This window comes from Pristiophorus japonicus, chromosome 7, assembly GCF_044704955.1.
Source record: "Pristiophorus japonicus isolate sPriJap1 chromosome 7, sPriJap1.hap1, whole genome shotgun sequence".
Lineage (NCBI taxonomy): Eukaryota > Metazoa > Chordata > Chondrichthyes > Pristiophoridae > Pristiophorus > Pristiophorus japonicus.
The window spans coordinates 23411261-23439198 of NC_091983.1; the positions used below are offsets into that span (position 1 = coordinate 23411261).

The 27938-nt window shown below is 47.4% G+C and overlaps 1 protein-coding gene across 1 annotated transcript in view; it reads left to right on the forward strand.

The window, feature by feature from the left end:
• LOC139266569 (protein eyes shut homolog) overlaps positions 1 to 27938 on the forward strand; it is a 341043-nt gene that overhangs the window by 234714 nt on the left and 78391 nt on the right. Inside the window, exon 11 of the mRNA XM_070884164.1 lies at positions 27172 to 27250. Coding sequence (XP_070740265.1) covers positions 27172 to 27250 — 79 coding nt within the window. The remainder of the gene's footprint in view (positions 1 to 27171; positions 27251 to 27938) is intronic.

Consider the following 27938-nt stretch of genomic DNA (forward strand, 5'->3'; position numbering starts at 1 on the left):
GGAACTTGGACAGTGGGGGCAGGGACTCATTTGGGGGTGGCGGGGGAACGGGGGGGAGAAGGCCTTAACCTGTGAGGATGAGCCCTGTCTGTTCCAAGTGAGCTCTGTTGTGTCTGGAGTAGGCAGTCAGACTGACTCGAATTACACTTTGCAAAGTAACTGATTACGTAGGCAGGGAGGATCTAATTACACATTCCAGAGAAACAGTTGGGTGTGTCTTGTCCTCCAAGGGGACAATTCAGCACTCAGGACTTGTCATCCAATGAGACCAATCAGAGCTTTAGGAGTTGCAAATTAACACATCTTTGTTTTTTTGACTTCTCTCCTAATCTCTTCATATTCTCCCTTGACATGCTTTCCCTTGCTGTCCATATACTTAATGTATCCCTCTTTTCTTACCCTCAAATGTTCCCTTATGCCTTTATTCATCCATGGTGTCTAATTAGTGTTTAGCTTGCTCTTGTTTTTTAAGAAAATATACTTTCCCTGGACTCGGTTGAACCATTTTAAATGTTTCCCATTGCTGTTCTATATCACTGTTTGCCAATATTGTTATACATTTTATTTTCCCAAGTTCTATTCACAGCCTCTCAAATCATTTTTTCTCCAATCTATTACCCTGATCTTCATTATACATATGTCCTTCTCAATTTTTTAAAAAGTGTGTTATATTATGGTCATTATTGTCTGGATGTTCCCCTACTTTTACTTCTCTTATCTACTCTGGTTCATTCCCCAATACTAGATCCAGTAGTGAATCCTCCCTTTTTGGGCTCCTTACATATTGGGTTAGAAAGGAATCCTGTGCACATTGTAGGAACTCCATTCCCTTATCCTCTTTACCTGCCTTTTCTGGCCAAATAATTTTGGGGTTGTTGAAATCCCCCATTATTATTCTATGTGTTTTACTAATTTCCCTAAATTGTCTATGTATTTCTTCCTCCACCTCCCTTCCACTATTAATTGGTCTGTAGACTACATCTATTAGTGCAAGTGATCCTTTATTATCTTTTATTTCTATCCACATGATTTCTATTTCTGTTTTGCTGATAATTGCATCCCATTTTTCTACTGCCATTATGTTTTCTCCAATAAGAAGAGCTACTCCACCTTCTGTTTCCCCTCTCCATCTTTTCTAAATATATTATACCCTGCAATGTTTAATTCCCAGTCCTGATTTTTCTGTAGCCATGTCTCAGTAATCCCTACTTTATCTGGTTCCTCACAATGTATTATTGCCTCCAGTTCCCCTGTTTTATTATGGAAACTCTGTGCATTGCTGTACAGATAGCGTTTTAATAGCAATTCCTCTCACTTTATTTTTAACCATCTTTTTACACTACTGTTCGATAACTCTATTTATTCCCTGACCATATATATCCTCCCTTAGTTTAGTCTCCTTTCCTATTTTGTTTATATTTGAGCTGGTTTCATTTCTGGTAGATTCCCCACCACTCCCCCCCCCCCCCCCCCGCCCCACTTATTGTTTGAAGCCTTTGCCACCTCCCTATTTGCCCTTTCTGCTAGAAAACCGGTCCCATCCCGGTGCAAGTTGAGCCCCTCCCATCCGTACAGTTCCTTGCTGTCCCAGTACTGGTGCAACTGTCCCATGAAAAAGCACCCCTCTTTCCCACACCAGCTATTTATCCATGTGTTCATTCTCCTGATCTGTCTGCTTCAGTGCCAATTTTTTGAAGTGCAGTCACTGTTGTAATGTCTCTGCTGGACGATTTGCCACCCTACCGCAACCAACGAGCTGCAGCGGGGCACCCCGTTTAGTGCCAGTCACGCCTTTCCCGACCACATTGAGACAAGGCCCGAGCCTGAAGATGGTTCGGACCTCCCAACGCTGTGAGAGCTGCTCCTCCAACTTCACGCCTGGTGTGAACAGAAGTTGACAATTTCTCCCTCGCCACCTTTTTTACATTCAGTTAACGTAGCTCGTTTAAGGAGATCCCACTCATTAAGAGGTGATCAAATTCCGGTGTTTAAGATAATATCAATTGATAGGGTAGATAGGGGGATAAACTATTTCCTCTGGTGGCAGAGTCCAGAACAAGGGGGTATAACTTTAAAAATAGAAGTAGGCCATTCAGTGGTGATGTCAGGAAGCACTTCTTCACGCAAAGAGTAGTGAAAATTTGGAACCCTCTCCCCTAAAAAGCTGTTGAGGCTGGGAGTCAATGGAAATTTCAAATTGGGATTGATAGATTTTTGTTAGGCAAGTGTGGTACGGGTTACATAACCAAGGCGGGTAGATGGAGTTAAGATACAGATCAGCCATGATCTGAATAGTAGAACGAGCACGAGGGGCTGAATGGCCTACTCCTGGTCCGATGTTTCTCACCTTATACAGCGACAGCTGTAAGCAGCCTGATGTGAAGTTACCCGTGCTTTCTGCCCCACAGTGCTCGGGTGATTTGATTTGTTGTAGTTTGTCTGAGGGGGTCAGATGTGACGAAAATGGAAAGGTGATTCAATTCAATTCAGATCAATGTGACTGAAGCTGAACTTGGGTCCCCAGTGGAATCCTGCTTGAGTCCATCAGCCTCAACTATTTACAATCTATATTAATGATTTGGATGAAGGGACCAAGAGTAATGTAGCCAAGTTTGCTGATGATACAGAGATGGGTGGGAAAACAAGTTGTGAGGAGGACACAAAAAATCTGCAAAGGGATATAGATGGACAGGCTAAGTGAGTGGGCAAAAATTTGGCAGATGGAGTATAATGTGGGAAAATGTGAGGTTATCCACTTTGGCAGAAAAAATAAAAAAGCAAATTATTATTAAATGGAGAAAAATTATAAATTGCTGCAGAACAGAGGGACCTGGGGGTCCTTGTCAATGAAACACAAAAAGTTAGTATGCAGGTACAGCAAGTAATCAGGAAGGCAAATGGAATGTTGGCCTTTATTGCAAGGGGAATAGAGTATAAAAGCAGAGAAGTCTTGCTACAACTGTACAGGGTATTGATGAGGCCACACTTGGAGTAATGCGTACAGTTTTGGCCTCTTTATTTAAGGAGTGATATACTTGCATTGGAGGCTCACTTGGTAGATTCCTGAGATGAAGGGGTAGACTTATGAAGAAAAGTTGAGTAGATTGGGCCTGTACTCGGAGTTCAGAAGAATGGGAGGTGATCTTATTGAGACATATAAGATAATGAGGGAACTTGACAAGGTGGATGCAGAGAGGATGTTTCTACTTATGGAGTATACTAGAACTAGTGGGCCTACTTTTATAATAAGAGGTCGCCCATTTAAAACTGAGATGAGGAGGAATTTCTTCTCTCAGAGGGTTGTAAGTCTGTAGAATTCTCTACCCCGGAGAGCTGTGGAGGCTGTGTCATTGAATATATTTAAGGCGGAGATAGATAGATTTTTGAGCGATAAGGGAATAAAGGATTATGGGGAGCGGGCAGGGAAATGGAGCTGAGTCCATGATCAAATCAGCCATGATCTTATTGAATGGCGGAGCAGGCTCGAGGGGCCAGGTGGCCAACTCCTGCTCCTATTTCTTATGTTCTTGTGTCCAAAACCTACTTAACCATTTATACTTAAAGAATGCTGAATAACTTCAACAACAATAACTTGCATTTGTATAGCGCCTTTAACGTAGTAAAATGTCCCAAGGTGCTTTACAGGAGCATTATCAAACAAAATTTGACACTGAGCCACATAAGGAAATGTTAGGGCAGATGACCAAATGTTTAGTCAGAAGAGGTAGGTTTTAAGTAGCGACAAAGGAGGAGAGAGAGATAGAGAGCAATATTCGCATTAAGCTGCCAGGCCGCATGACCACGTTGCGGTTTGGGGCTCCCACACAGGCCGCTCACCAGTTTTTAATGGAAGAACCGCGCATGCACGGAAATTTGAAAGGGCTGCGCAGCTCATTAAAGGGACCGTGCAGCCCCGCAGAAAATTAGAGGGAACATTGGTAGAGAGGCTGAAAGGTTCAGGGAGGGAATTCTAGAGCTTCAGGCCTAGACAGTTGATGGTACGGCTGCCGATGGTGGAGCAAGAGGCCAGAACTAAAAATCATCACGTTGATTAATTTTCTGTGACCAAGAGTTTCCACTTTGGGCGCAATCGGGCGCACAAAATTGCACTAGTTTTGAGAAGTTCAATTTTTTTCACAAGTTTTTGCTCAAACTGATTGGTATATCACCGAACACAAAATCTGCCTTCAACCAGCGCAATCGAGGAGCGTTTGAAATATGATTATTTTTAAAGATATATTTGGAATAACAATTATTCCATGATATATTTAAGAGTGGTAACATGGTGCAGCATTATTAGTACAGCTGAAAATTGGTTTATCATAAAAAGTAAGCTTTTATAATCAGAGTGTCCATCCATCGCCTGTGAGCAGCCCAATTTTAACTGACTGAAAATGACTTTCAAAAACTGTGCAGAACCATTTGCTCGTTATAGTGGGATACGGTAGTCAGTTTCTTAGTAAATTAAAAATGCTTTTATATGAACAGTTTTTAAAAGATGCCATTTCATGTTCTTGCTGTATTTTATAGTCTCTTGAATACTCTTGAACATTCTTAGTTCAAATTAACTATATTTATTTGGGAGATCTCAGACAGCCATGTGGAACTTAAAATGGTGTTCCTTCACAGACCCTCTCTCTCAATATACCTCCTAGCGAGAGGGCGCTATATATTATTTCATTACACCTTTTCTTTCATAAGCAACAAAAATGAATTAAAGTTAGCTTCAATATAAATGGGTAGTTAACTTCTTATGAATACATGTATTAAACAACTACAAGATTAACAACAACAACAAAACTCTTGTCTTATTAATTCTTTATACAAGTATCCAGTGACCATGATTTCTTATTTCTGTACATAGTGCTCCAGGTATTTTGGTGTTGTGCGGATTCTGTTGCTTTGCCTCAAACTGGTTGTTTCAGTGTTGTTCTGTGCACTGATCGCTCTTGTCCCTTTATCAGTGTTCTGAGGGGAAATATCAGGCAACATATCCTTGTTTTCACATGTTGTCATTGAAGTGCTGTTTCGCGTGTTAGTTGGCTGTGTAGTCAGCGGATCGTCTGTGGGTGTCACTGAGATTTCTGGAGTTTCGCTGAATGTCTCAGCGCTCTTTCTCAGATGTTTCCTATTTCTGCGATACTCACGGCCATCTTCTGTAATGACTTGATATGAACGAATGCCGACTTGTTTCCGAACCTAAACTTTTTGCCACTCTTTGCTTTCTCGTGTTTGTTTGAGTCACACTGTTTCTCCTTCCTGCAGTGCAGGAAGTGCTGTAGCACCTCTGTGGTAGTAGTGTGCTTGTCGCTGATTCATTAGCCCTAAAATCCCGGTTCCTTCTTCCGCGGGCGTTCGACTCAATTCTAGAGAAAAGATGCGCACTTACCTTTTGCTGCTGCGCCCACCAGAAATCCTGGTCCTGAGGCTTCCTCTCCCTGCGCATCGGATGTAGAGCTGGAGCTGGAGTCACATGGCACTGGGCAGCCAATCCAGGTAAAGTATTTTCTCATTCATAATAATGGGAACTCCGTAAGTTGGAGTTCTCATTATTATGATTGAAAAACATGCCCCCCACACCAAAACACCAATAAAAAATAGAAAAAAAACATCATATATTTAACATTAATTTAAATTAAAGTTAATAAATGTCTTCGAAAAAAATATATTTTTCTGATTTTTTAAAAAGTTTTTTAGTTATGGTTTAAAATAAACTTAGCTTAGTGGGCAGTGTTTTTAACATTAAAATGTGTTTTTTAAATGTTATTTTTATATGTTTTTGTATGTTATAAAACTGGTAAAAGTAGACTACGCCTGCTTTTACCAAGTGCAAGAGTTTTCAGGACATTCGCAGGGCAAGAGATGGGCAACTACCGCAATCTTGCCCAAGCGAATGTCCTGGCTGCCAACTCCGTACGGGGAGGCCGGGATTGCAGGGCCATTAAGTTCAAGGTGAACTGTCACTGGCATGTGTCCAAGGACTAGATTTTCCACTTTGTGTGCGTGCTTAATGCCCACTTAAAGTACATTTTACTGCTGAAATGTTGTATAACTCCCATATATCGCCCAATTAGCCACAAAATGGAAACTGACGGGCACTTTTTGGAAATTTATCGCTGAGCGTTACTTTACCTATGTGCTTAACGCCATGAAAAAATAATACCACCCGTCCACTTTTTGTGGGCTGAATCATCAGAATGGGCGAAATCAACGCCCGTAATATCGGCCAGCGTTAGTTTCCACACGGAATTAATGTCGAGATTCAATAAGACGGACCGCCCACTTTTTTTGTTGTAAAGATCACATTTGCCGAAACTAACGGCCATGAGATCGCCCAGTGTCACTTTCACCACCTCGCACACATATCGCCCACAATATCTCTCGCCCAAAAAACCGCCCGGGAAAAATGGAGCTAACCAGAGCTAATCACAGCGTTATGGATGCCATGTTAGAACATAAGTGCATAAGAAATAGGAACAGGAGTAGGCCATATGGTCCCTCGAGCCTGCTCTGCCATTCAATAAGATCATGGCTGATCTGATCATGGACTCAGCTCCACTTCCACGCCCGTTCCACATAACCCCTTATCCCCTTATCGTTTAAGAAACTGTCTATTTGTGTTATAAATCACATGTCGCATCCTTTAAAAGGCTGCTCTGCTTCAACCTTGGGGAAGTTCGGATGTACTCTGGAGGTCCTTGGAAGTGATGTGAACATCTGTACAAACATCTTCACCATACTGTGAACGATTGGAATTTAATAAGTGTCTTCGTCGGTACATTCATTCTTTGTGACCAATCGGTGGAAACAGAGAGCTATTGGAATGGGGCCTGTCCTTTCTCACCCTCTCTTGATGACCAATTACATGCTGCAGACTCGAGATGGCCGAAGGTACACTCCATAGCATTATGTGCCCAATGTAAGATGTGCCAGACTGATGAGGAGGACCAGACGTTACACCCCCCCGCAAGTATAGGGACAAGCGGTCTTACCTCAACTTGCCTGACAACACCTGCCTTTGGAGACTGTGCTTCCACAAAGAGGTTATCACTGAGTTATGCCAGCTGATAAGGGCAGATCTGCAGCCTGCCAGCACCATCAGTACTGCACTGTCTGTCAAGGTCAAAGTCACCGCAGCACTGTCGTTCTGCGTGTCAGGTTCTTTTCAGGCCTCAGCTGGCAACATTTGCGATCTGTCTCAGCATGTCACACATCGCTGCATTAGACAGGTCACTGAAGCCCTGTACGCATGCAGGAGGGACTTGATCAGCTTCCCTACGGCCAGGGAGGCACAGACTGAGAGGGCTCTAGAATTGCAAACTTCCCCAAGGTGCATGGAGCAATAGACTGTACGCACATCATGATGTGGGCACCTTTCCGCAATGCAGAGGTTTTCAGGAACTGAAATGCATTCCACTCCCTGAATGTGTAACTCATTGTCGACCACCAGCAGATTATAATGGCAGTGAATGCTAAATTTCCAGGCAGCATCCATGATGCTCACATCCTGCGTGAGAGCACTGTATCTGACTTGTTTAACAATTAGCCACAAGGTCAATGCTGGATACTTGGTGACAAAGGATATGGCCTCGCCACCTGGCTGATGATCCCCTGCGTGACACCCACACCGAAGCCGAGAAGCGATACAACGAGAGCCACAGAGCAACTCGCAATATCATGGAGTAAACCATTGGAGTGCTGAAGCAGCGCTTTAGATGTCTGGACCACTCAGGAGGCAACTTCCAATACCACCCTGAGCAGGTAGCTCAATTTGTGGTGATGCACTCCATGCTGCACAACTTGGCTATCAGGAGGGGACAAGAATTGCCTGATGAGTCTGACAGTCCACCTCACCAGAGAGAGGAAGAAGAGGACGAGGAGGCAGACGCTGACATCGGCCCAGACAATCAGGCTGATGCTAAAGCCATGCCCCCACCCTCCTGTGGACTGCATGAAGGGGCCTGTGGTGGCATGATAGCTGCAAGAGCCTTATGTCAGGAGTTCATTAATGAGCACTTTGCCTGAAAGAATGTTGGTGGTATTTACAAGACTGACACACTGCTGGGTATGCAGGTCATACATCAATGATGGATGTCATGTATGTCACCACAATGTAACACCACTGTATTACTGTATACACACAACCTAGATGCACACTTTGACCACAAGGGGTGAACTTGTGGGAGACACTCCGTACCTGATCTCCCAGGTATATAAATGGAGGTCCCATGCAGGGCCATCATTTGTGGAGTGCTGAAATAAAGAGTTGAGGTCACAGAGTGACCTTGTCCCTCGAACATGCCTCGTGTGGTTTCATGCAGTAGAGTAAGAACTTTACATTGGCAATGAGAAATGGGAACTCACGACCCACAAGAATGGCCACCAGTAGTGCAGAGGAACGGCACTGGGGAAGACTGGGACGATTTTGTTGAGAGGCTTCAACAAAGCTTCGTTATGAAAGAATGGCTGGGTGAAGCAGCGGCCAACCAGCGAAGGGCTCATCTCTTGACCAGCTGCGGACCAAAGACTTACGCACTCATGAAGGACTTACTAGCGCCTGAGAAGCCGTCAGACAAAACCTTTGAAGAACTTACCAAACTGATCGGGGGAACACCTCAAACCGGCGAGTAGCATACATATGGCCCGACACAGATTCTGCACCCACCGACATCGTGAAGGACCGAGCATACCGGACTTCGTAGCGGACCTCCAGCATTTGGCCAGCCTCTGTAAGTTCACAGACGCCTGCAGGGGGGAGATGCTAAGGGACTTCTTTATTGAGGGCATTGGTCATGCAGGAATTTTCCGCAAATTAATTGAGACCAAGGATTTGACCTTGGAAGCGGCGGTGTTGTTAGCTCAAACTTTCATGGCGGGGGAGGAAGAGACGAAAATAATACACGCGCGCAATTCTGCCTCTAACGTGGTGATGGATCAGGGAGTCAACATCATCAATGCGACTCAGAGCCCCGCAGGCTGGCAGGAGCAGTCCGACATTCCCCAGGCAGCAATAGAGCCCAGAGTAGGACTCCAACAGAGACAATGGCAGGCTGAACGGACATTTACGCCATCACAGCGGACAATGCGGCCCGGGATGGGGCCATTGACACCCACTAATAGGGTACTTAAGAGCATTCAAAGGGACAGTCAGCGCGGAATGCCTGGCCATAGTCCCTTTGTTCCCAACAATGGAAACTTTAACTCATGCTGGAGGTGTGGAGGAAAACACTCAGCCAGATCTTGCAGATTTCAATAATTTGTCTGCAGGCACTGCAATCTCAGTGGCCATTTAGCTCGAATGTGCAGGAAGCCCGCAACCAGATTAATATATGAGGCGGGTGGACCAGAAGAGGGTCCTTTGAGGCAGGATGACTTTTGGGGCAAATCGATGGACGCTGAGGTTCAGCGGGTCCATGCGGCAAACAGTTCATACACTAAAACGCCACCAATGATGATGAGGGTTTTATTAAATGGCATCCCAGTACGCATGGAGCTGGACACTGGGGCCAGCCAATCACTAATGGGCGTCCAGCAATTTGAGAAGCTATGGCCACTCAAAGCCAGTAGACACAAATTAGCACGTATTGAGACACAATTATGGACTTACACCAAAGAAATCATTCCGGTGTTAGACAGTGCAATGTTGGCTGTCACACACAACGGGTTAGTAAATCGGCTGCCGCTCTGGATTGTCCCGGGTAATGGTCCCGCACTGTTGGGGAGGAGCTGGTTAGCCGAGATGAACTGGAACTGGGGGGATGTTCACGCAAAGTCATCTGTGGAGCGAAGTTCGTGCTCACAAGCCCTACAACAATTCGATTCACTTTTCCAACCTGGCGTCGGGACTTTCAAAGGCACCAAAGTAGTAATACACATCATCCCGGGCGCCAGGCCAGTGCACCACAAAGCCAGAGCAGTGAGGTATGTGATGCAGGAAAAGATCAAGAGCGAATTGGGCCGGCTGTTGAGAGAGGGCATCATCTCGCCTGTTGAATTCAGCGACTGGGCGAGCCCCATCGTTCCCGTCCTAAAAGCGGATGGCTCTGTCAGGATCTGTGGCGACTACAAGGCCACCATAAATCGGGTGTCCCTGCAAGATCAATACCCACTCCAGAGAGTGGAGGACCTTTTCGCCATGCTGGCAGGCGGCAAGCTGTTCACCAAATTGGACCTCACTTCAGCCTATATGACCCAGGAACTGGCCGACGAATCTAAACGACTGACCACCATCACCACGCACAAGGCACTGTTCATTTATAACAGGTGCCCGTTTGGCATTCGATCAGCGGCCACGATATTTCAAAGAAACATGGAAAGCCTGCTCAAATCCATTCCTGGAACGATCGTATTCCAGGACGATATCCTCATCACGGGTCGAGACACCAAGGAACACCTCCACAACCTGGAGGAGGTGCTACGCCGATTGGGCCTGTTGGCCTGTGACTCAAGAAGTCTAAATATGTGTTTTTAGCTCCTGAGGTTGAGTTTCTGGGCAGGAGGGTTGTTGCAGATGGGATTCGGCCGACCGAATCCAAAACAGAGGCGATTCGATGAGCACCCAGGCCCTGCAACACATCGGAGTTGCTTTCATTTCTGGGACTGTTGAACTATTTCGGGAACTTTCTGCCGAACTTGAGCACGTTGTTGGAGCTGCTCTATGTGCTCCTGCGTAAGGGTTGCGATTGGTTTTGAGAGGACTGTCAGGAACTGGCTTTTGATCGGGCGCGAAACCTACTTTGTTCAAACAATTTGTTGACCCTGTACGACTCCTGTAAAAAATTGGTTCTGACATGTGATGCATCGTCCTATGGGGTTGGGTGCGTGTTGCAGCAGGGCAATGCTGAGGGGCAACTACAACCTGTGGCTTATGCCTCTAGGTCGCTCTCTCAAGCAGAACAAGGATATGGGATGGTCGAGAAAGAAGTGCTCACATGTGTCTATGGTGTAAAAAAAATGCATCAGTACCTCTTTGGTATGAAGTTCGAATTAGATACGGACCATAAGCCATTAACATCCCTGTTGTCAGACTGCAAGGCTATCAATGTCAATGCATCAGCTCGCATACAGCGGTGGACTCTCACACTGGCTGCTTATGACTACTCCATCTGGCACCGGCCCAGCACTGAAAATTGCGCTGACGCGCTCACCAGGCTTTCACTGGCCACCACTGAGGGGGCAGTGGAGCAAAGCGCTGAGATGGTCATGGCTGTCGATGCCTTTGACAGCGCAGACTCCCCCATCACAGCCCGCCAGATCAAAATCTGGACAAACAGAGATCCCCTCCTATCCCTGATTAAGAAATGTGTCCTGACTGGGGATTGGGCGCCCGCACACGGAGCATGCCCTGAGGAGATCAGACCGTTCCACAGACGGATGGATGAGCTCTCCATCCAAGCCAACTGCCTACTATGGGGCAGCCGGGTAGTTATGCCCCAGAAGGGCAGGGAGGCATTCATCAGGGAACTCCACAGCGAGCACCCAGGCATTGTGCTGATGAAGGCCATTGCCCGGTCACACGTTTGGTGGCCTGGAATTGATTCAGACCTGCAACACTGTGTTCGCAGGTGCACGACGTGTGCCCAGCTAGGTAATGCCACCAGGGAGGCCCTGCTCAGCCCGTGGCCCTGGCCCCACCGCGTTCATGTTAACTACGCGGGCCCGTTCATGGGAAAGGTGTTCCTTATTGTGGTAGATGCGTACTCAAAATGGATTGAGTGCAGCATTCTGAATTAATGCACGTCATTCACCACTGTGGAAAGCCTATGTGCAATCTTTGCAACCCATGGCTTGCCGGACATCCTGGTTAGTGATAATGGCCCATGCTTCACAAGCTACGAATTCCGGGAGTTTATGTCGGCCAATGGCATCAACCACGTCAGGACTATGCCATTCAAGCCGGCCTCCAATGGCCAGGGGAACGTGCGGTCCAAATCATTAAGCAAGGTATGCTCAGGATTCAAGGACCCTCCCTGCAATGCCACCTATCGCGCCTCCTGCTGGCCTATAGATCCCGACCGCACTCGCTCACGGGAATCCCGCCCGCAGAGCTACTAATGAAATGGACACTCAAAACCCGGTTGTCCATCATTCACCCAGTCCTAACTGACATAGTTGAGGGCAAGCACAAGTCACAAAACGAGTACCATGACACCGCAATTCGAGGGGGAGATGTATAGAAATAAATTATCCTGTATTCGTCCTCAATCACGCCATGAGGCCCAAATGGCTTGGGGGCACTATAATTGACAAAGAGGGGAATAGGGTCCTCATGGTAAAACTCAACAATGGTCAGATATGCCGTAAGCATCTGGACCAAGTAAAAAAAAGGTTCTGCATCGACACTGAGGAACCTGACGAAGACCATCGGATGGAGCTCACATCACCACCAGTGAACGAGCAACAAGTGCAATCAGAAGAATGCACAGTCCCTGCGGTCAGCCCGGACAGGCCGGTATCACCACAGGTGACAGACACTCACGTCAGTGTCCAACAACCAGAGTCCCAACTGCGGCGCTCCACGAGGGAGCATAGACCACCTGAAAGACTAAACCTCTGATCTCCACAAGACTTTGGGGTGCGGGGGGGGGGGGGGGAAGGTGATGTCATGTATGTAACCACAATGTAACACCACTGTATTACTGTATACACACAACTGAGATGCACACCTTGACCACAAAGGGTGAATTTGTGGGAGACACTCCTAACCTCATCTCCCAGGTATATAAAGGGAGGTCCCATGCAGGGTCATCACTTGTGGAGTGCTGAAATAAAGAGTTGAGGTCACAGAGTGACCTTGTCCCTAGAATGTGCCTCGTGTGGTTTATGCAGTAGAATAAGGACTTTACAATGGGCATCACCTTGGTGACAGTTAAAGTTTAAATTGATTGAATTTAAGTGTAATTATACACTTTGATGTTAAGGAATCACCAGCGTATAACCGTGCAGCTTTCTGAGCCAATGTGCTACAAGGTTTTGTTAAATAAAAAACATTTAAACCGAACATTTGTCTGAAATCATCAGTATCTCTGTAAAAATCAACCCTTCCCCGCCGCCCCCCCCCCCGCTTCTCCTCCCCACCTCTACCCCTTCCCCTTGCCCTCCTGACTCTAAGCCACTTGGCTGAGGAGCTCCTCAGGCGATGCTTCATTGGCGGGGGGAGGGGATGACGGCCGAACCGCTGCTTGGACAGATACGGGAGAGGATGGTCTTGAGGTGGGAACGTGCTCCGAGCCAGAAGCAAGCTGTTGCTGCTGGCTCTCATGTGTCATTGCAATGGGGGTGCAGCACCTTGGGGTCCAGTGCCGCGCTCCGAAACCACTGGGAGCCCTCTGCCACCAATGTTCCTGGCTACCAGCTCCAGGGCCTCCACCATCCCTTCCATGTTATATCTTATTTGTTGGACAAAAACTCGGTGCCAACTATATTCTTGGTGCTTAGTAGGCTTTTTGCTGCTGGTGAATCTCTGTCATGCCTCCCACAACAGCCAAACAAGCACACACCACAGCCACACATGCCTTCAGTCCCTCTCAGCTCCCTCTCCCTCTGTCTCCTCTTCTGCGCATGTCATGATGACCCTTGACCTCCTGAATCGCGGGAATCGAGCGTTGCCATGCTGTTGCTAAGGACGGCGACACTTTACGGCAGAAGGTCAGAGAGATTTAACACTATTGCGCATTTCATATCGCTCGCGATAATGCCCAATTTCAAGAATGGAGACCAGATGCTTTGAGAATGGGCGAGAAGCCGACGATCTGAAAACCCATTTTTACTGCCCACGCTGGAAATAATGCCCATTTTTGGGCGATATGCACCAATGTGTAAAATCTAGCCTCAAGTCCCTTAAACACATCCAGATACGCATTGTTGACATCTGTTTTTGACGCTTGCGAGACGTTTGCCTCGTTCGTAGTCTGCGATTCCCATGGTTCATTTACCACCGTGATATTCTGAGGCTGTTCAGAGAATGTTCAGGAGGTTGATTCCTGAGATGAAGGGGTTGTCATACGAAGAAAGGATGAGCAGGTTGGGCCTATACACATTGGAGCTTAGAAGAATGAGAGGTGATCTTATTGAAAGCATATAAGATTCTGAGGGGGCTTGACAGGGTAGATGCAGAGAGGATGTGTCCTCTCATGAGGGAATCTAGAACTAGGGGACATAGGTTCAGAATAAGGGGTCACCCATTTAAGACAGAAATGAGGAAGAATTTCTTCTCTCAGAGGATCGTGAATCTTTGAAATTCTCTACCCCAGGGAGCGGTGGAGGCTGGGTCATTGAATATATTTAAGGTGGAGATAGACAGATTTTTGAATAATAAAGGAATTAAAGGTTATGGAGAGCGGGCGGGGAAGTGGAGTTGAGGCTAGGATCAGATCAACCATGATATTAAATGGTGGAGCAGGCTCAAGGGGCCAAATGGCCTACTCCTGCTCCTATTTCTTATCTTCTTATGTAAATGAATTACAAAATGTGATATGGTCTCCATGCATGAATTTCCCTCAGCTATGTACATAAAATAGTGCTATATATTTCAACGATTCACATTTGTTTCATGTTAAATGTACAAACGCCTTGTGTTAATTCTCTGGTGCTTAATTATCATAAAGATAGTTTCTCTTTTAGTTCATTTATTCAAGACAATAACTTAAAGGATGGCAGATGCAGTATATTGATACAAGCTGTTCGTTCTTTTGTGTTGATTAGCTTAAGGAGATTTTCAATAAATGGCAATTAATTGGATTTTAATATAGCTGAAAGTAGTACTTACGCTGGTAACATAATTGACAGGTAGAAATGAGCTGATAATTTCAAGTGATTTTCACTTCCAGTCTGAATTAATATTGATATTAATAGGCTCGCAGCAATTTTATTTTGCCAAAGAAAAATCTTTTTTTTTTTAAAGAGAACATCAATATTGTCAAGGCTGTTGTTACAATTCCTTCATAAAAAGAACAACTCACATTTTTATAGCACCTTTCTCAACATCACGACATCCTAAATGAAGTACTTTTTGAAGTGTAGCCACTGTGGTAATGTAGGAAATGGGGCAGCTAATTTGCACACAGCAAGGTCCCACAAACAGCAATGTCAGTCGTCCAGATAATCTGTTTTTAGGAGCTAATCAAGGGATAAATATTGGCCAGGATGCCAGGGAGAACTCTCCTGATCTTCTTTAAATGGTGCAAAGGGATCTTTTACGTCCACCTGAGAGGTTACCCAGGAGCCCTGATTAACGACTCATCCAAAAGACAGCACCTCTGACAGTGCAGCACTCCCTTGGTGCTGGACTGCGCCTCAGCTTAGATTATGGGCTCAATTCCCTGAAGCGGGACCTGAACCCACGACCTTCGGACTCAGAGGCAAGAGTGCAGCCAACTGAGCCACGACTGACACTATGGAGCCGAAATTGCCCCTTTGGCATGGGTCGGTGCAGGCTGGCTGCTGAGTCTCCGCCGAGGGGCTGCCATTTTATAAATTGCCCTTCCTCAGTTTTGAAGTGGTGTAGGGGACCACTCCGCCTGTTGTCCCACCGCGACGTGCACGCGCCGACCCATTATCGACCGGCAGCAACCCTTCCCGAAATTGACCCTTTTGAAAATTGCCCCGCGGGAGTGCCGCTGCCGCTGATCGGTGCCTCCGACAGTTTTTGTTGTCGGTACCCTTGCTGTGGCTGGGCGGTGCGGCCGCCCTTAAAGGGAAGGTGGCGCTGAAGGCAACTCCCAAGGGTTTGTTTTGTCATCCGACTGCCAGGTCGGAGGAAGATTTTTCTCCCATCTCCCCCCCCCGTCTCCACCCCACCCCCCCCATATCGTCTCTTCCATGAGACCCACCTTTTGATCATTTAAGCCCTCCCCCACACTGTTCACGCAACTCCCCCTTTTGGCCCCCACTTTAGTTGATATGGTCACTGGTTTCCCTTTCCGAAGCACCATCTCACTCCCTTTTAAAAACACCGTCATCACACCATCCATTCTAATTACCTCTCACCTTCCTGCCCTCCTTAAGGCCCTGAAATGTAGTACATAAGAAATAGTAACAGGAGTAGGCCATACGGACCCTCAAGCCTGCTCTGCCATTCAATAAAATCATGGTTGAGCTGATCATAAACTCGGCTCCACTTCCCCACCGCTCTCCTTATCCCCTTATCATTTAAGAAACTGTCTATTTCTGTCTTAAATTTATTCAATGTCCCAACTTCCACAGCTCTCTGAGGCAGTGAATTCCACAGATTTACAACCCTCTGAGAGAAGAAATTTCTCCTCAACTCAGTTTTAAATGGGAGGCCCCTTATTCTAAGATCATGCCCTCTAGTTCTAGTCTCCCCCATCAGTAGAAACATCCTCTCTGTATCCACCTTGTCAAGCCCTCTCATAATCTTATACGTTTCGATAAGATCACCTCTCATTCTTCTGAATTCCAATGAGTGGAGTCCCAACCTACTCAACCTTTCATCATACGTCAACCCCCTCATCTCCGGAATCAACCTAGTGAACCTTCTCTGAACTGCCTCCAAAGCAAGTATATCCTTTCGTAAATATGGAAACCAAAACTGCACGCAGTATTCCAGGTGTGGCCTCACCAATACCCTGTATAGCTGTAGCAAGACTTCCCTGCTTTTATACTCCATCCCCTTTGCAATAAAGGCCAAGATTCCATTGGCCTTTCTGATCACTTGCTGTACCTGCATACTATTCTTTTGTGTTTCATGCACAAGTACCCCCTGGTCCCGCTGTACTGCGGCACTTTGCAATCTTTCTCCATTTAAATAATAACTTGCTCTTTGATTTTTTTTTGCCAAAGTGCATGACCTCACACTTTCCAACATTATACTCCATCTGCCAAATTTTTGCTCATTCACTGAGCCTCTCTATGTACTTTTGCAGATTTTTTGTGTCCTCCTCACACGTTGCTTCTCCTCCCATTTTTGTATCATCAGCAAACTTGGCTACGTTACACTCAGTCCCTTCTTCCAAGTCATTGATATCGATTGCAAATAGTTGTATCCCAGCAGTAAATAGTTAGGGTTATCACCTTCCAGCTCACTGCCCATAGATCCCAAAATTCCGTCCCAACAATCTGATTCCGCCATCCCCACAGCACAAAATGCCCCTAGCTGAGGCCAGGAATTACATTCTTCGTGACTGTGACTATTGTCTTCTGAACACAGATGAGACTGCACACAGAGAGGTTAAAGTAACAGTGACCTCAGTCTTTATTAAGACACTCCAGAGTGAGGAACAGGCCTTAGGGGCCGGCTTCTATACAGTGCTCCCAAGGGATGCTGGGGTCCCTTGGGACTTCAGGGGATGCGCTCCCTTGTGGCGGAACATGAAAGTGCATGCTTTACAGATACACAACATCACTCCACCCACAAAGTCAAAGTGAAAACTATTTACAAGGTGAGGCGGTCGGGAGCCTTTCTTTCCCTGGTGGACCGCCTCGGTACAAATGTCTGTTCTAGTGTGTTGGCTGTGCCCTCGCTGGGCTGGCGTGTTGTTGGCCCTGCAGGGCTGCTGGGTGAGCCTCACCTTGCTGGGCTGTTGGGCGTGATGAGATCAATTTCCTGGTCTGGGGTGGTGTCGTTGATCCTTTGGGTGTGTGTTGTGGGCTCGAAAAAGGTGGTGTCTGCTGTGGGTTGTTCAGGGCAGTCTGTGAACCGCAGCCTCGTTTGGTTCAGGTGTCTTCTGCAAATTTGTCCATTGTCTAGTTTGACTACAAACACTCTACTCCCTTCTTTAGCTATCACCATGCCGGCGATCCACTTGGGACCATGTCTATAGTTTAGCACATACACAGTGTCATTCAAATCAATTTCCCATGACACAGTGGCGCAACCATCGTTGACATTTTGTTGCTGCTACCTGCTCTCTACCTGATCATGCAGGTTGGGGTGAACCAGCAAGAGTCTGGTTTTAAGTGTCCTTTTCATGAGTAGCTCAGCTGGGGGCACCCCTGTGAGTGAGTGAGGCCTCGTGCGGTAGCTGAGCAGTACTTGGGACAGGCGGGTTTGGAGTGAGCCTTCTGTGACTCGTTAAGGCTCTGTTTAATTGTTTGTACTGCCCGCTCTGCCTGCCCATCGGAGGCTGGTTTAAACGGGGCCGAGGTGATATGTTTGATCCCATTGCGGGTCATGAATTCTTTAAATTCGGCACTGGTGAAACATGGCCCGTTGTCACTGACCAGTATGTCGGGCAGGCCGTGGGTTGCAAACATGGCCCTCAGGCTTTCAATGGTGGCGGTGGCGGTGATTCCCAACATTATTTCACATTCAATCCATTTTGAAAAACCATCCACCTTCACCAGGAATAGTTTACCGAGAAACGGGCCCCCATAGTCTGGAGGGCCAGGACCACAATCTTAGTGGTGCCTCTCTGGGCGTGTTGCTCAAATGAGCACACACGCTGCATTGCAGTACACAGGACTCTAAGTCAGAGTCGATACCGAGCCACCACACGTGGGATCTGGCTATCGCTTTCATCATTACTATACCCAGGTGTGTGCTGTGGAGATCCGAGATGAACTTCTCCCTGCTCTTTTTGGGTAGCACTACGCGGTTACCCCACAACAGGCAGTCTGCCTGAATGGACAACTCATCCTTTTGCCGCTGGAACGGCTTGATTAGCTCTTGCATTGCAACAGGGATGCTGGCCCAGCTCCCATGCAGTACAGTTTTTTACTAGGTACAACAGAGGATCTTGGCTGGTCCAAGTCCTAATCTGGCGGGCCGTGAGAGGTGATTTAACACGCTTCCATGACCATCAATAAGTCTACGGGCTGTACCACCATCAACAAGTTTGCAGGCTACGCCATTTCCACCCCCGTGGTGGGCAATGATAGCCGACTGAGAGCATCCGCACAGTTCTCGGTGCCTGGCCTGTGGCGGATGGTATATTTATACGCTGATAGCGCGAGTACCCACCTTTGTATGTGGGCTGAGGCATTAGTATTTATCCCCTTGTTTTCAGCGAACAGGGATATGAGGGGCTTGTGATCGGTTTCCAGCTCAAATTTGAGGCCAAACAGGTATTGATGCATTTTCTTTACCCCGAACACACACGATAATGCTTCTCTCAATCATGCTGTCGGCCCTCTCGGCCTGAGACAAGCTCCTGGATGCATAGGCAACAGGTTGCAACTTCCCCGCAATGTTAGCTTGTTGTAATGCACACCCGACTCCGTACGACAACGCATCACATGCTAGCACAAGTCTTTTACACGGGTTATACAATACAAATAGCTTATTGGAGCATATAATGTTTCTGGCTTTCTCAAAAGCAATTACTTGGGTTTTTTCCCTATACCCAGTTCTCACCTTTACGCAATAACACATGTAGGGGCTCTAAGAGGGTGCTTAACCCCGGTAGGAAGTTACCAAAATAGTTGAGGAGTCCCAGGAACGACTGCAGCTCCATGACGTTCTGTGGCCTGGACGTGTTCCTGATAGCCTCTGTCTTGGCGTCTGTGGGCCGAATGCCATCCGCCATGATCTTTCTCCCCAAAAACTCAATTTCTGTTGCCATGAAGACGCATTTCGACCTCTTCAGCCGCAGTCCTACTCGATCCAGTCGCTGGAGGACCTCCTCCAGGTTTTGTAGGTGCTCGACCGTGTCCCGACCCATGACCAATATGTCAACCTGAAAAACCACCTTGCATGGTACCGACTTGAGGATGCTCTCCATGTTTCTCTGGTAGATCGCTGCAATCGACCGAATTCCAAACGGGCATCTGTTGTAGATGAACAGTCCCTTGTGCGTGTTGATGCAGGTGAGGCCCTTCGAATACTCCTCCAGCTCCTGCGTCATGTAGGGCCGAAGTCAGGTCCAGTTTGGTGAATGTCTTGCCTCCTGCCAGCTTGGCAAATAGGTCGTCTACCTTAGGTAGCGGGTATTGGTCCTGTAGCGAGAAAGAATAATAGTTACTTTATAATCACCGCAAATCCTGATCGTGATCACTTTTGAGTACTGGAACAATCGGGCTGGCCCACTCACTGAATTCCACTGGAGAGATGATGCCCTCGCATTGCAGCCTGTCCAGCTCGATTTCCACTCTCTCCCTCATCGTGTTAGGTACCGCTCGCACCTTGTGGTGAATGGGTCCTGCCTCTGGGACCAAGTGGATCCGCACCTTCGCCCCGGAAAAGTTTCCAATGCCTGGCTCAAAAAGGGAAGGAAATTTGTTAAGAACTTGGGTACATGAGGCCTCATTGGCATGTGATAGCACTTGGATGTCATCCCAGTTCCAGCGGATTTTGCCCAGCCAGCTCCTTCCAAGTAGTGTGAGGCCATCGCCCGGGACAATCCAGTGTGGCAGTTCGTGCACCGTGCCCTCGTAGGTGACCTTGACCATGGCACTGACCAGGACAGTGATGAGCTCTTTGGTGTATGTTCTCAGTTTCATGTGGATGGGGCTCAGGGCTGGTCTGAGTGTCTTGTTGCACCACAATCTCTCAAACATCTTTTTACTCATGATGGATTGGCTAGCGCCAGTGTCCAGTTCCATGACTACGGGTAAGCCATTCAATTTTACATTTAGCATTATAGGTGGACATTTCGTCGAAAATGTGTGCACGCCATTGGAGGTGCCCCATTGTTCCACAGCTCTTGCAAACATATCCTTTGAAGCGGCATGAATCGGCTGAATGGAAGCTGCCACAGCGCCAGAAGGTGTGAATTGCCTTGCATTCATCCTTTGTTGCGGACTCTGAGTCATCTGGGTCACCTGAGGCCTGCTGGCAGTTGCAGACTCCTGGATTCTGCCGTCTACATTTCTGCTCGCAAACACAGTTCCAGTTAATTTATGAACATTGATAGCACTTGTGTGCTGAGAGATTTGTTTGGTATTATCACTGGTGGACATAAATGCCTGTGCTATTGCAGTGGCCTTACTGAGAGTCGATGCCTCTACAGTCAAAAGTTTTTGTAGGATGGTCTCGTGGCCAATGCCCAGTACAAAAAAGTCTCTGAGCATTTGCTCCAGGTCACCATCAAACTCACATTATCCTGCAAGTCGCCTGAGCTCGGCGACATAGCTCGCCATTTCCTGACCTTCAAATCGCTGGCACATGTAACCAATACCGCGCCATCAACACGCTCTACCTCAGGTTAAGATGCTCCCGAACCAGTGTACACAGCTCCTCATATGACTTATCTGTGGGTTTCACCGGAGCCAGAAGATTCTTCATGAGGCTGTAGGTCGGTGCCCCACAGACCATGAGGAGGACCGCTCTCCTTTTTGCAGCGCTTCCTTCTCCATCCAGCTCGTTGGCTACAAAGCACTGGTCTCGCCGTTTGACATCGGCGTCCCAGTCCTCACCCTTCGAGAACTTCTCCAGGATGCCCACAGCTTGCTACTTCTTTGCGTTGGATTCGTATAGTCGTCGTCAGTTATTGTGTTCCTAACACAGATGAGACTGCACACAGAAAGGTTAAAGTAACAGTGACCTCAGTCTTTATTAAGACACTCCAGAGTGAGAAACAGGCCTTAGGGGCCGGCTTATATACAGTGCTCCCAAGGAATGCTGGGATCCCTTGGGACTTCAGGGGATGCGCTCCCTGGTGGCGGAACATGGGAGTGCATGCTTTACAGATACACAACAATGAGCATGATACACCTTCCGTCCTTCTCTTCCATGACTTCTCCATCAGCCATGACACTCGCCTCTGAGTCACACGATTGGGGGTTCAAGTCCCACTCCAGAGACCTGAGCACATAATGTTGGCTGACACTCCCAGTGTAGTACTGAGGGAGTGCTGCACTAATGGAGGTGCCGGCTTTCGGATGAGATGTTTTTCGAGGCCCTGTCTTCCCTCTCAGGTGGATATGAAAGATGCCACAGCACTCTTTTGAATAAGAGCAGGATGAAATGTATTACAAAAGCTCCCACCTCACAGCTGATCACTTTCTTCAGGCAGAAGCTATTGGTGACTGCATGCCTAGCACAGACTGAACTTTCTGCAGGCTGCAAGTCTTTCCAGCAAAGTTTCCATGCAGTCTCACCTCATTGTTACAACCCATCACTCCATTGACAGTTGCTCCTCTGATCTCTGCTGGACCTGCCATCTATTACATAAGCATGGGTGCCGTTAATACTGTGTCACCTTGGTGCTCACAATTGGACCATGATGAGCCACAACACCAGCAGCACCAGGCACACCAACAAAACCAACAACAACATCACCAATCTGCTCCTCAACCACCTGATGCTGCACAGGACAGTGGGCATCAGCACAGGGTTGCGATACCTCCCAACACAGGGTATACAGGGTATACAGGCAGAGGATGAGCTTCTTCAACATGACTGAGCAGCAGTGCCAAAGGAGGCTCAGGCTATCATGCTAGTTCGTCGCAGATCTTTGCAGATTGCTGGAGCAAGACCTGCAGCCCAGAGGAGCTGGTGGACATGCCTTACCAGTGGCTGTCAAAGTCAGCAGCGCCCTGAATCTCTTCACCTCAGGCTCCTTCCAGGGATCTGCAGCAGATATTTGCAGCGTCTCGCAGTTAGCCGCCCACAGATGCATCACACAGGTCACCGATGCCCTCTTTAGCAAGTCAGCCAATTAGATCAACTTTGCCACTGATGATGCCAATTTTGCTGAGCGGATGCTTGGCTTTGCCATACTTGTTGGCTTCCCACGGGTGCAGGGCGTCATCAACTGCACACATGTGGCCATCAGGGCACCCCATCATCACCCAGGAGTCTCTGTCAACTGCAAGGGCTTCCACTCCCTCAATGTGCAGCTGGTCTGCAACCATCGGAAGATCATCATGCATGTGTGTGTCAAATTCCTGGGCAGCTGCCATGCCTCTTTCATCCTGCCTGAGTCTAGCCTCCCTCAGCTCTTCGCTCCTCCAAACAGAATTTCCATCTGGCTGCTTGGAGACAAGGACTATCCACTGAAGATGTTCCTCATGACATACTTGAGGAGGCCAAGTACTGAGGCCCAGGAGAGATACAATGAAAGCCACATTTCCAGTAAATGTGTCATGGGGCAGACAATAGGCATGCTCAAAATGTGCTTCAGGTGCCTTGATAGATGAGCCCTTCAGTACGCACCAGCCAGGGCCTCTAGAATCACCGTGGTCTGCTGTACTTTGCACAACACAGCACAGAAGCGAGGATTAGCACTGCATGAGGAACAAGGCACTTTGCCCACAGTCTCTTCACAGGAGGAGGAGGGCACATCAGCTGGAAGATGAGGAGGAGCAGGAGCTGGAAGAGGCTGCGAGCCAGATCCCATCAACACCTGAGCACATAGTTGCCCGGGAAGCCAGGGATGGCCTCGTCATGTCCAGATTTATTTAACTTTAAGCAGTACACCCATATGGCTGCCACATGCTGCGCCAGGTTGGCCCAACCCCACAGCAACATCATAAAGCATCCCAACACTAGCCAAGCCATTCCATTCCCACTGGCCACCTTGCTGGAGGTCACGTTATGTCTCACCATTCACTGCACCTCACTAAGCCTCTCCCAAAGGTGTACACGAGGGTGTCCAAGATAGTAAAGTGGTGGAAATAAAGATTTTAATGGTTGACAATACATTAACGGAAACTTTCCATTAACATTGACTAAAACACCCAAGTACCTACCCTTGTGAAACTACTTGTGTGTTATCTTTTTCTTCCCCGTGCTTTTACGAGGTGCTGCTCCTGTGCCTTCAGCAGAAGTAGAGGCAGTCTGCTGCGACTGTTTAGACACTCTTGGCGAATGTCCTCTGGGTTTTGGAGCCTGTGATGGCCTCACCAAAGTCTGCTCCTCCTGTGACTGTGCAGGGGCAGTCTCGGCCATTGCTGTCCGAAGAGGCATCTGGGGCTCTGCCTGAGGGGGAAGCAATGGGAGAGAAATGTAAGCGCTTTGAGAGGTGCCCCCACTTCCATGACCCCTCTCACCATCATCTCTATCATGGGCCACCTGCACTTCCCTGCTAGCAAGGAGCTGGAGAGCACCTTGCCACACAGCAGTGGGGCCATGAGGGTCCACGTCCACACTGACCTCCCTCCCAGTACCTGATCTTACATGACTCCATAGTGGGATTCTTGTTCATCGCTTACATCAGGAGCTGAAAGCGGTGGTTGCTGCACAGGAACTATTGAAAGGATCGCTGGTTTCAGCAGAGATTTACTACAAGCTCCTGTACACAGTGACCACCACTGTACCAGCAGACTTCTTCCAGAGGACAACAAGTCCAAGGCTCATGACAAACTGAAGGAAAAACAAACGGCTAGTTCAACTGTATCTTCAACGAGCAAGGATAGTCGAGGGCTCACTACCTGGCATGGTGTTAATAACCGATTTGCAGCCTTGTGGTCTGAGTATTTCAAATAAAACTAGTTTACTAATCACCAGTTGAACCATGTTGCTCTCTCTCTCTCTCTTTCTATATGTATATATATATTATGAAGTTGAGTGTGGCTTTGTACTAATGCTTCCTGCTCTCATGAGATCACTGAAAGGTTTGTGGCACTGCACCCAGGTCCTCCTGCACACATCCTTGCTGTTCACCACCATTGCAATTTGGAGCAAGGCTCTTTTTGTCTCCTGGGAAGGTTCCTTCCACCCATTGGAAGGGAAGAGGACCTCCTTGCGTGCTCTGACTCCATCCACAAGCATATGGAGGGAGTCATGGGAGAACCTGGGTGCAGCCCTCTGCCTCAGTGCAGTCATCTCTCCCAAGTGTTTGGAGTAATGAAACCCTCCAGTGTGCTGCCTGCACACTACGGGAAGAACCTTCAAATGCAATGTGGTCATGGCTCCTTTAAATAACTTGGCTGAAAACGCATCATCGAAGACGTCATCAGACCCGCACCATTTAATAGGGTCGGGTAACTCGCAAGACGGGCTTAATAGGTGCCATTATCGTAAAGTCAATTTCAGTAGTGGGATGGATGCAACAACAAGGTCACGACCCGCCACACCAACTGTCCACTCTCGACTCGCCCAAGTACAGAAAATTATGGTCTTAATATTTTTCAATTGGTTATTACTGTGTACTTTTGTGCTGCTTAATGTTCCATTAATCAGGAAGCACTTGCCCAAAGGGAGCTCCGTCCAATAGGCAAAAAACAAAATCAATTGCTCATGAGACCATGCCCCTGTATCAATTAGCTGGCTAAATGTTGCACCGTACAATGCACGCTCACAAAATACTGATGACAGCGTTCAACCAGCACAGTATTTCTTCCAGTTCTGATTATTCAGAGAGTTAAGGCCTCACTTTTAATCGCGTCCCCGCCCCCCCCCCCCTGCCCCGCCCTCCTCCTGTCTAGTGACAATGGTGCAAAGGAAGGCATTTAAGATCCGGCCCAGTCCCCTTGAGGCCGTACCTTTCCCACCCTGGATACATGTATCTGTGCCGGACTTGAACTAGGCCGAGGCTGTGCTGCAGCCAAACCCGGGCCTACTTCAAATCCAAAAATCACAGCCTGATAACGGTATCGGTGCCGCAACATGATGTTTCACGATGGCACATGGGGTGGATGCCCATCCAGTGTCAAACCCGTCAAAGGAAACGTGGTGGGAGGCGGCGACTGGCCAGGAGAGGCTGGGTTAAGTTTAACAAAATGATTTTTGTCAGATCTCCGTGTGGGCCCAAAGGAAGAGGAGTTCTTCCCCCCTCCCCCCCTCCCCACTGGCACCGCAAGTAGTTCTTGGGCCTCCCCAGCCCCAGCCTTGCCTCTTGCTCTCCCTCTATGTGCTGACATCGACTACCAAAGACCTTGCCTGGTGGCAAGCTAATGCCGAGAATCGTTCCCGACGTCCTAAGGCTCCCAACACAATTTCCCTGCACCCGCCCGCTACACCTGATCTATGTGCTGTTGGTATCGGGAGGGAGTCTTTCCAGCGTTATTTAATTGAGACCCGGTGTTAGAATGCCCAGGCCTCGGGCTGTAGTCCCCATGGGGCTTTCCCTCCCGATCGCACCCCGTCCTGTCCCATCCCGAACACGACCCCCTGCACCCCCGTTCCATTCCAGCTAAACATCTGGTTCCACATGTATGGCAGTGACACATTGTTAACCCCCTACCAGGTAGATAGAGAGAAACTATTTCCGCTGGTTGGGGAGTCTAAGACCAGGGGACATCGCCTAAAAATGACAGTCAGACCTTTCAGGAGTAAAATTCGGAAGCACTTCTACACGCAAAGGGTGGTAGAAGTTTTCAACTCTCTTCTGTAAATGGCAGTTAATGCTAAATCCATTGTTAATTTTAAAGCTGAAATCGATATATTTTTGTTACATAGAATAAGAAATAGGAACAGGAGTCGGCCATCTGGCCACTTGAGCCTGCTCCGTTATTCAATAAGATCATGGCTGATCTGAGCGTGGCCTCAACTCCACTTCCCTGCCCTCTCCCAATAACCCTTGACTCCCTTATCCTTCAAAAATCTGTCTATGATCTTATTCAACATAAGAACATAAGAAATAGGAGCAGGAGTAGGCCATATGGCCCCTCGAGCCTGCTCTGCCATTCAATACGATTATGACTGATCCAATTATGGACTCAAGTCCACTTCCCTGCCCACTCCCCATAACTATTATGCCCTTATCAGTTAAGAAACTGTCTATCTCTGTCTTAAATTTATTCAATGACCCAGCTTTCACAGCTCTCTGAGGCAGCGAATTCCACAGATTTACAATCTCCTCATCTCAGTTTTAAATGGGCGGCCCCTTATTCTAAGATTATACCCCCGAGTTCCAGTCTCCCCTCTCAGTGGAAACATCCTCTCTGCATCCACCTTGCCAAGCTCCCTCATAATTTTATACCTTTCGATAAGATCACCCCTTATTCTTCTGAACTCCAATGAGTATAGGCCCAACCTACTCAACCTTTCCTCAAAAGCCAACCCCTCAGCTCCAGAATCAACTGAGTGAATCTTCTCTGAACTGTCTCCCAAGCAAGTATATCCTTTCTTAAATATGGAAATCAAAACCATACGCAGTATTCCAGGTGTGGCCTCACCAATACCCTGTATAACTGTAGCAAGGCTTCCTTGCTTTTATACTCCATCCCCTTTGCAATAAAGACCAAGATTCCATTGAATGGGCTCGTGGGGTTAAATGGCCTCCTCCTGTTCATATGTTCCTAAAATTGAGGCCTTAATTATAGATTATTTTTGTACTTAAATCTATGCATGTTTGGCTATTTAACAAAATCTTTCCCTTTATTTTATAGTTGCACCGACTGGGTGGATGGATTTGAATGCCATTGTGATCCAGGATGGACGGGTTCAAGATGCGTCACTGATATTGAAGTATGTTGTATTCTGTATTTGCAGGTAGACTGTACCAGCTTTAAATCTGCAGTTGTGTTATATTGAGCAACACTGGAGTAGAGTTTCCGCTTTGCGTACAATCGGGCAACGTGCCGCATATTGCGCCCAAAATTGTGCCTGTTTTGAAGTTTTTTTTTAAATCTCGAGTTTCCGCTCATATTGGCAAACGCAAAATCTGTCATGCATCAGCACAATCGGGAAGCATTTTAAAACGTGATTTAAATAAAAATTATCGCGGTGTCAATCCACCACCTGTGAGAAACCCGATTTTAAATGACTGAAAATGACTTTTAAAAATTATATAGGACCATTTGCTAGTAATATTGGAGCAATCAATTGCTTAGAAGTGTAAGAATTAGGATCACAATTCACACGTAGATACCCAAAAGTTCTCAGGCGTTTTAAGGTATTTTATTAAAGAGCTACAGTTCAAAGAATAATCAGATATTACATGTAGTTAGGATAAGTGTAATAGACATACTACCCGTGACAGTAGAGAGCGATGTACGACCCCCGAAGCGGAACGCCACGACCGGGCGGATGGACGGACAGACGGTTAGGTGCCCGATGAGACAGCGTAGAGGTCTCAGGTCAGCGGATCCTGCAGCCACTTCTCCTGGTCTGTCCCTCGAGTAGTTGGGGGTGTTAGGGCATTCGTCCACCCCGG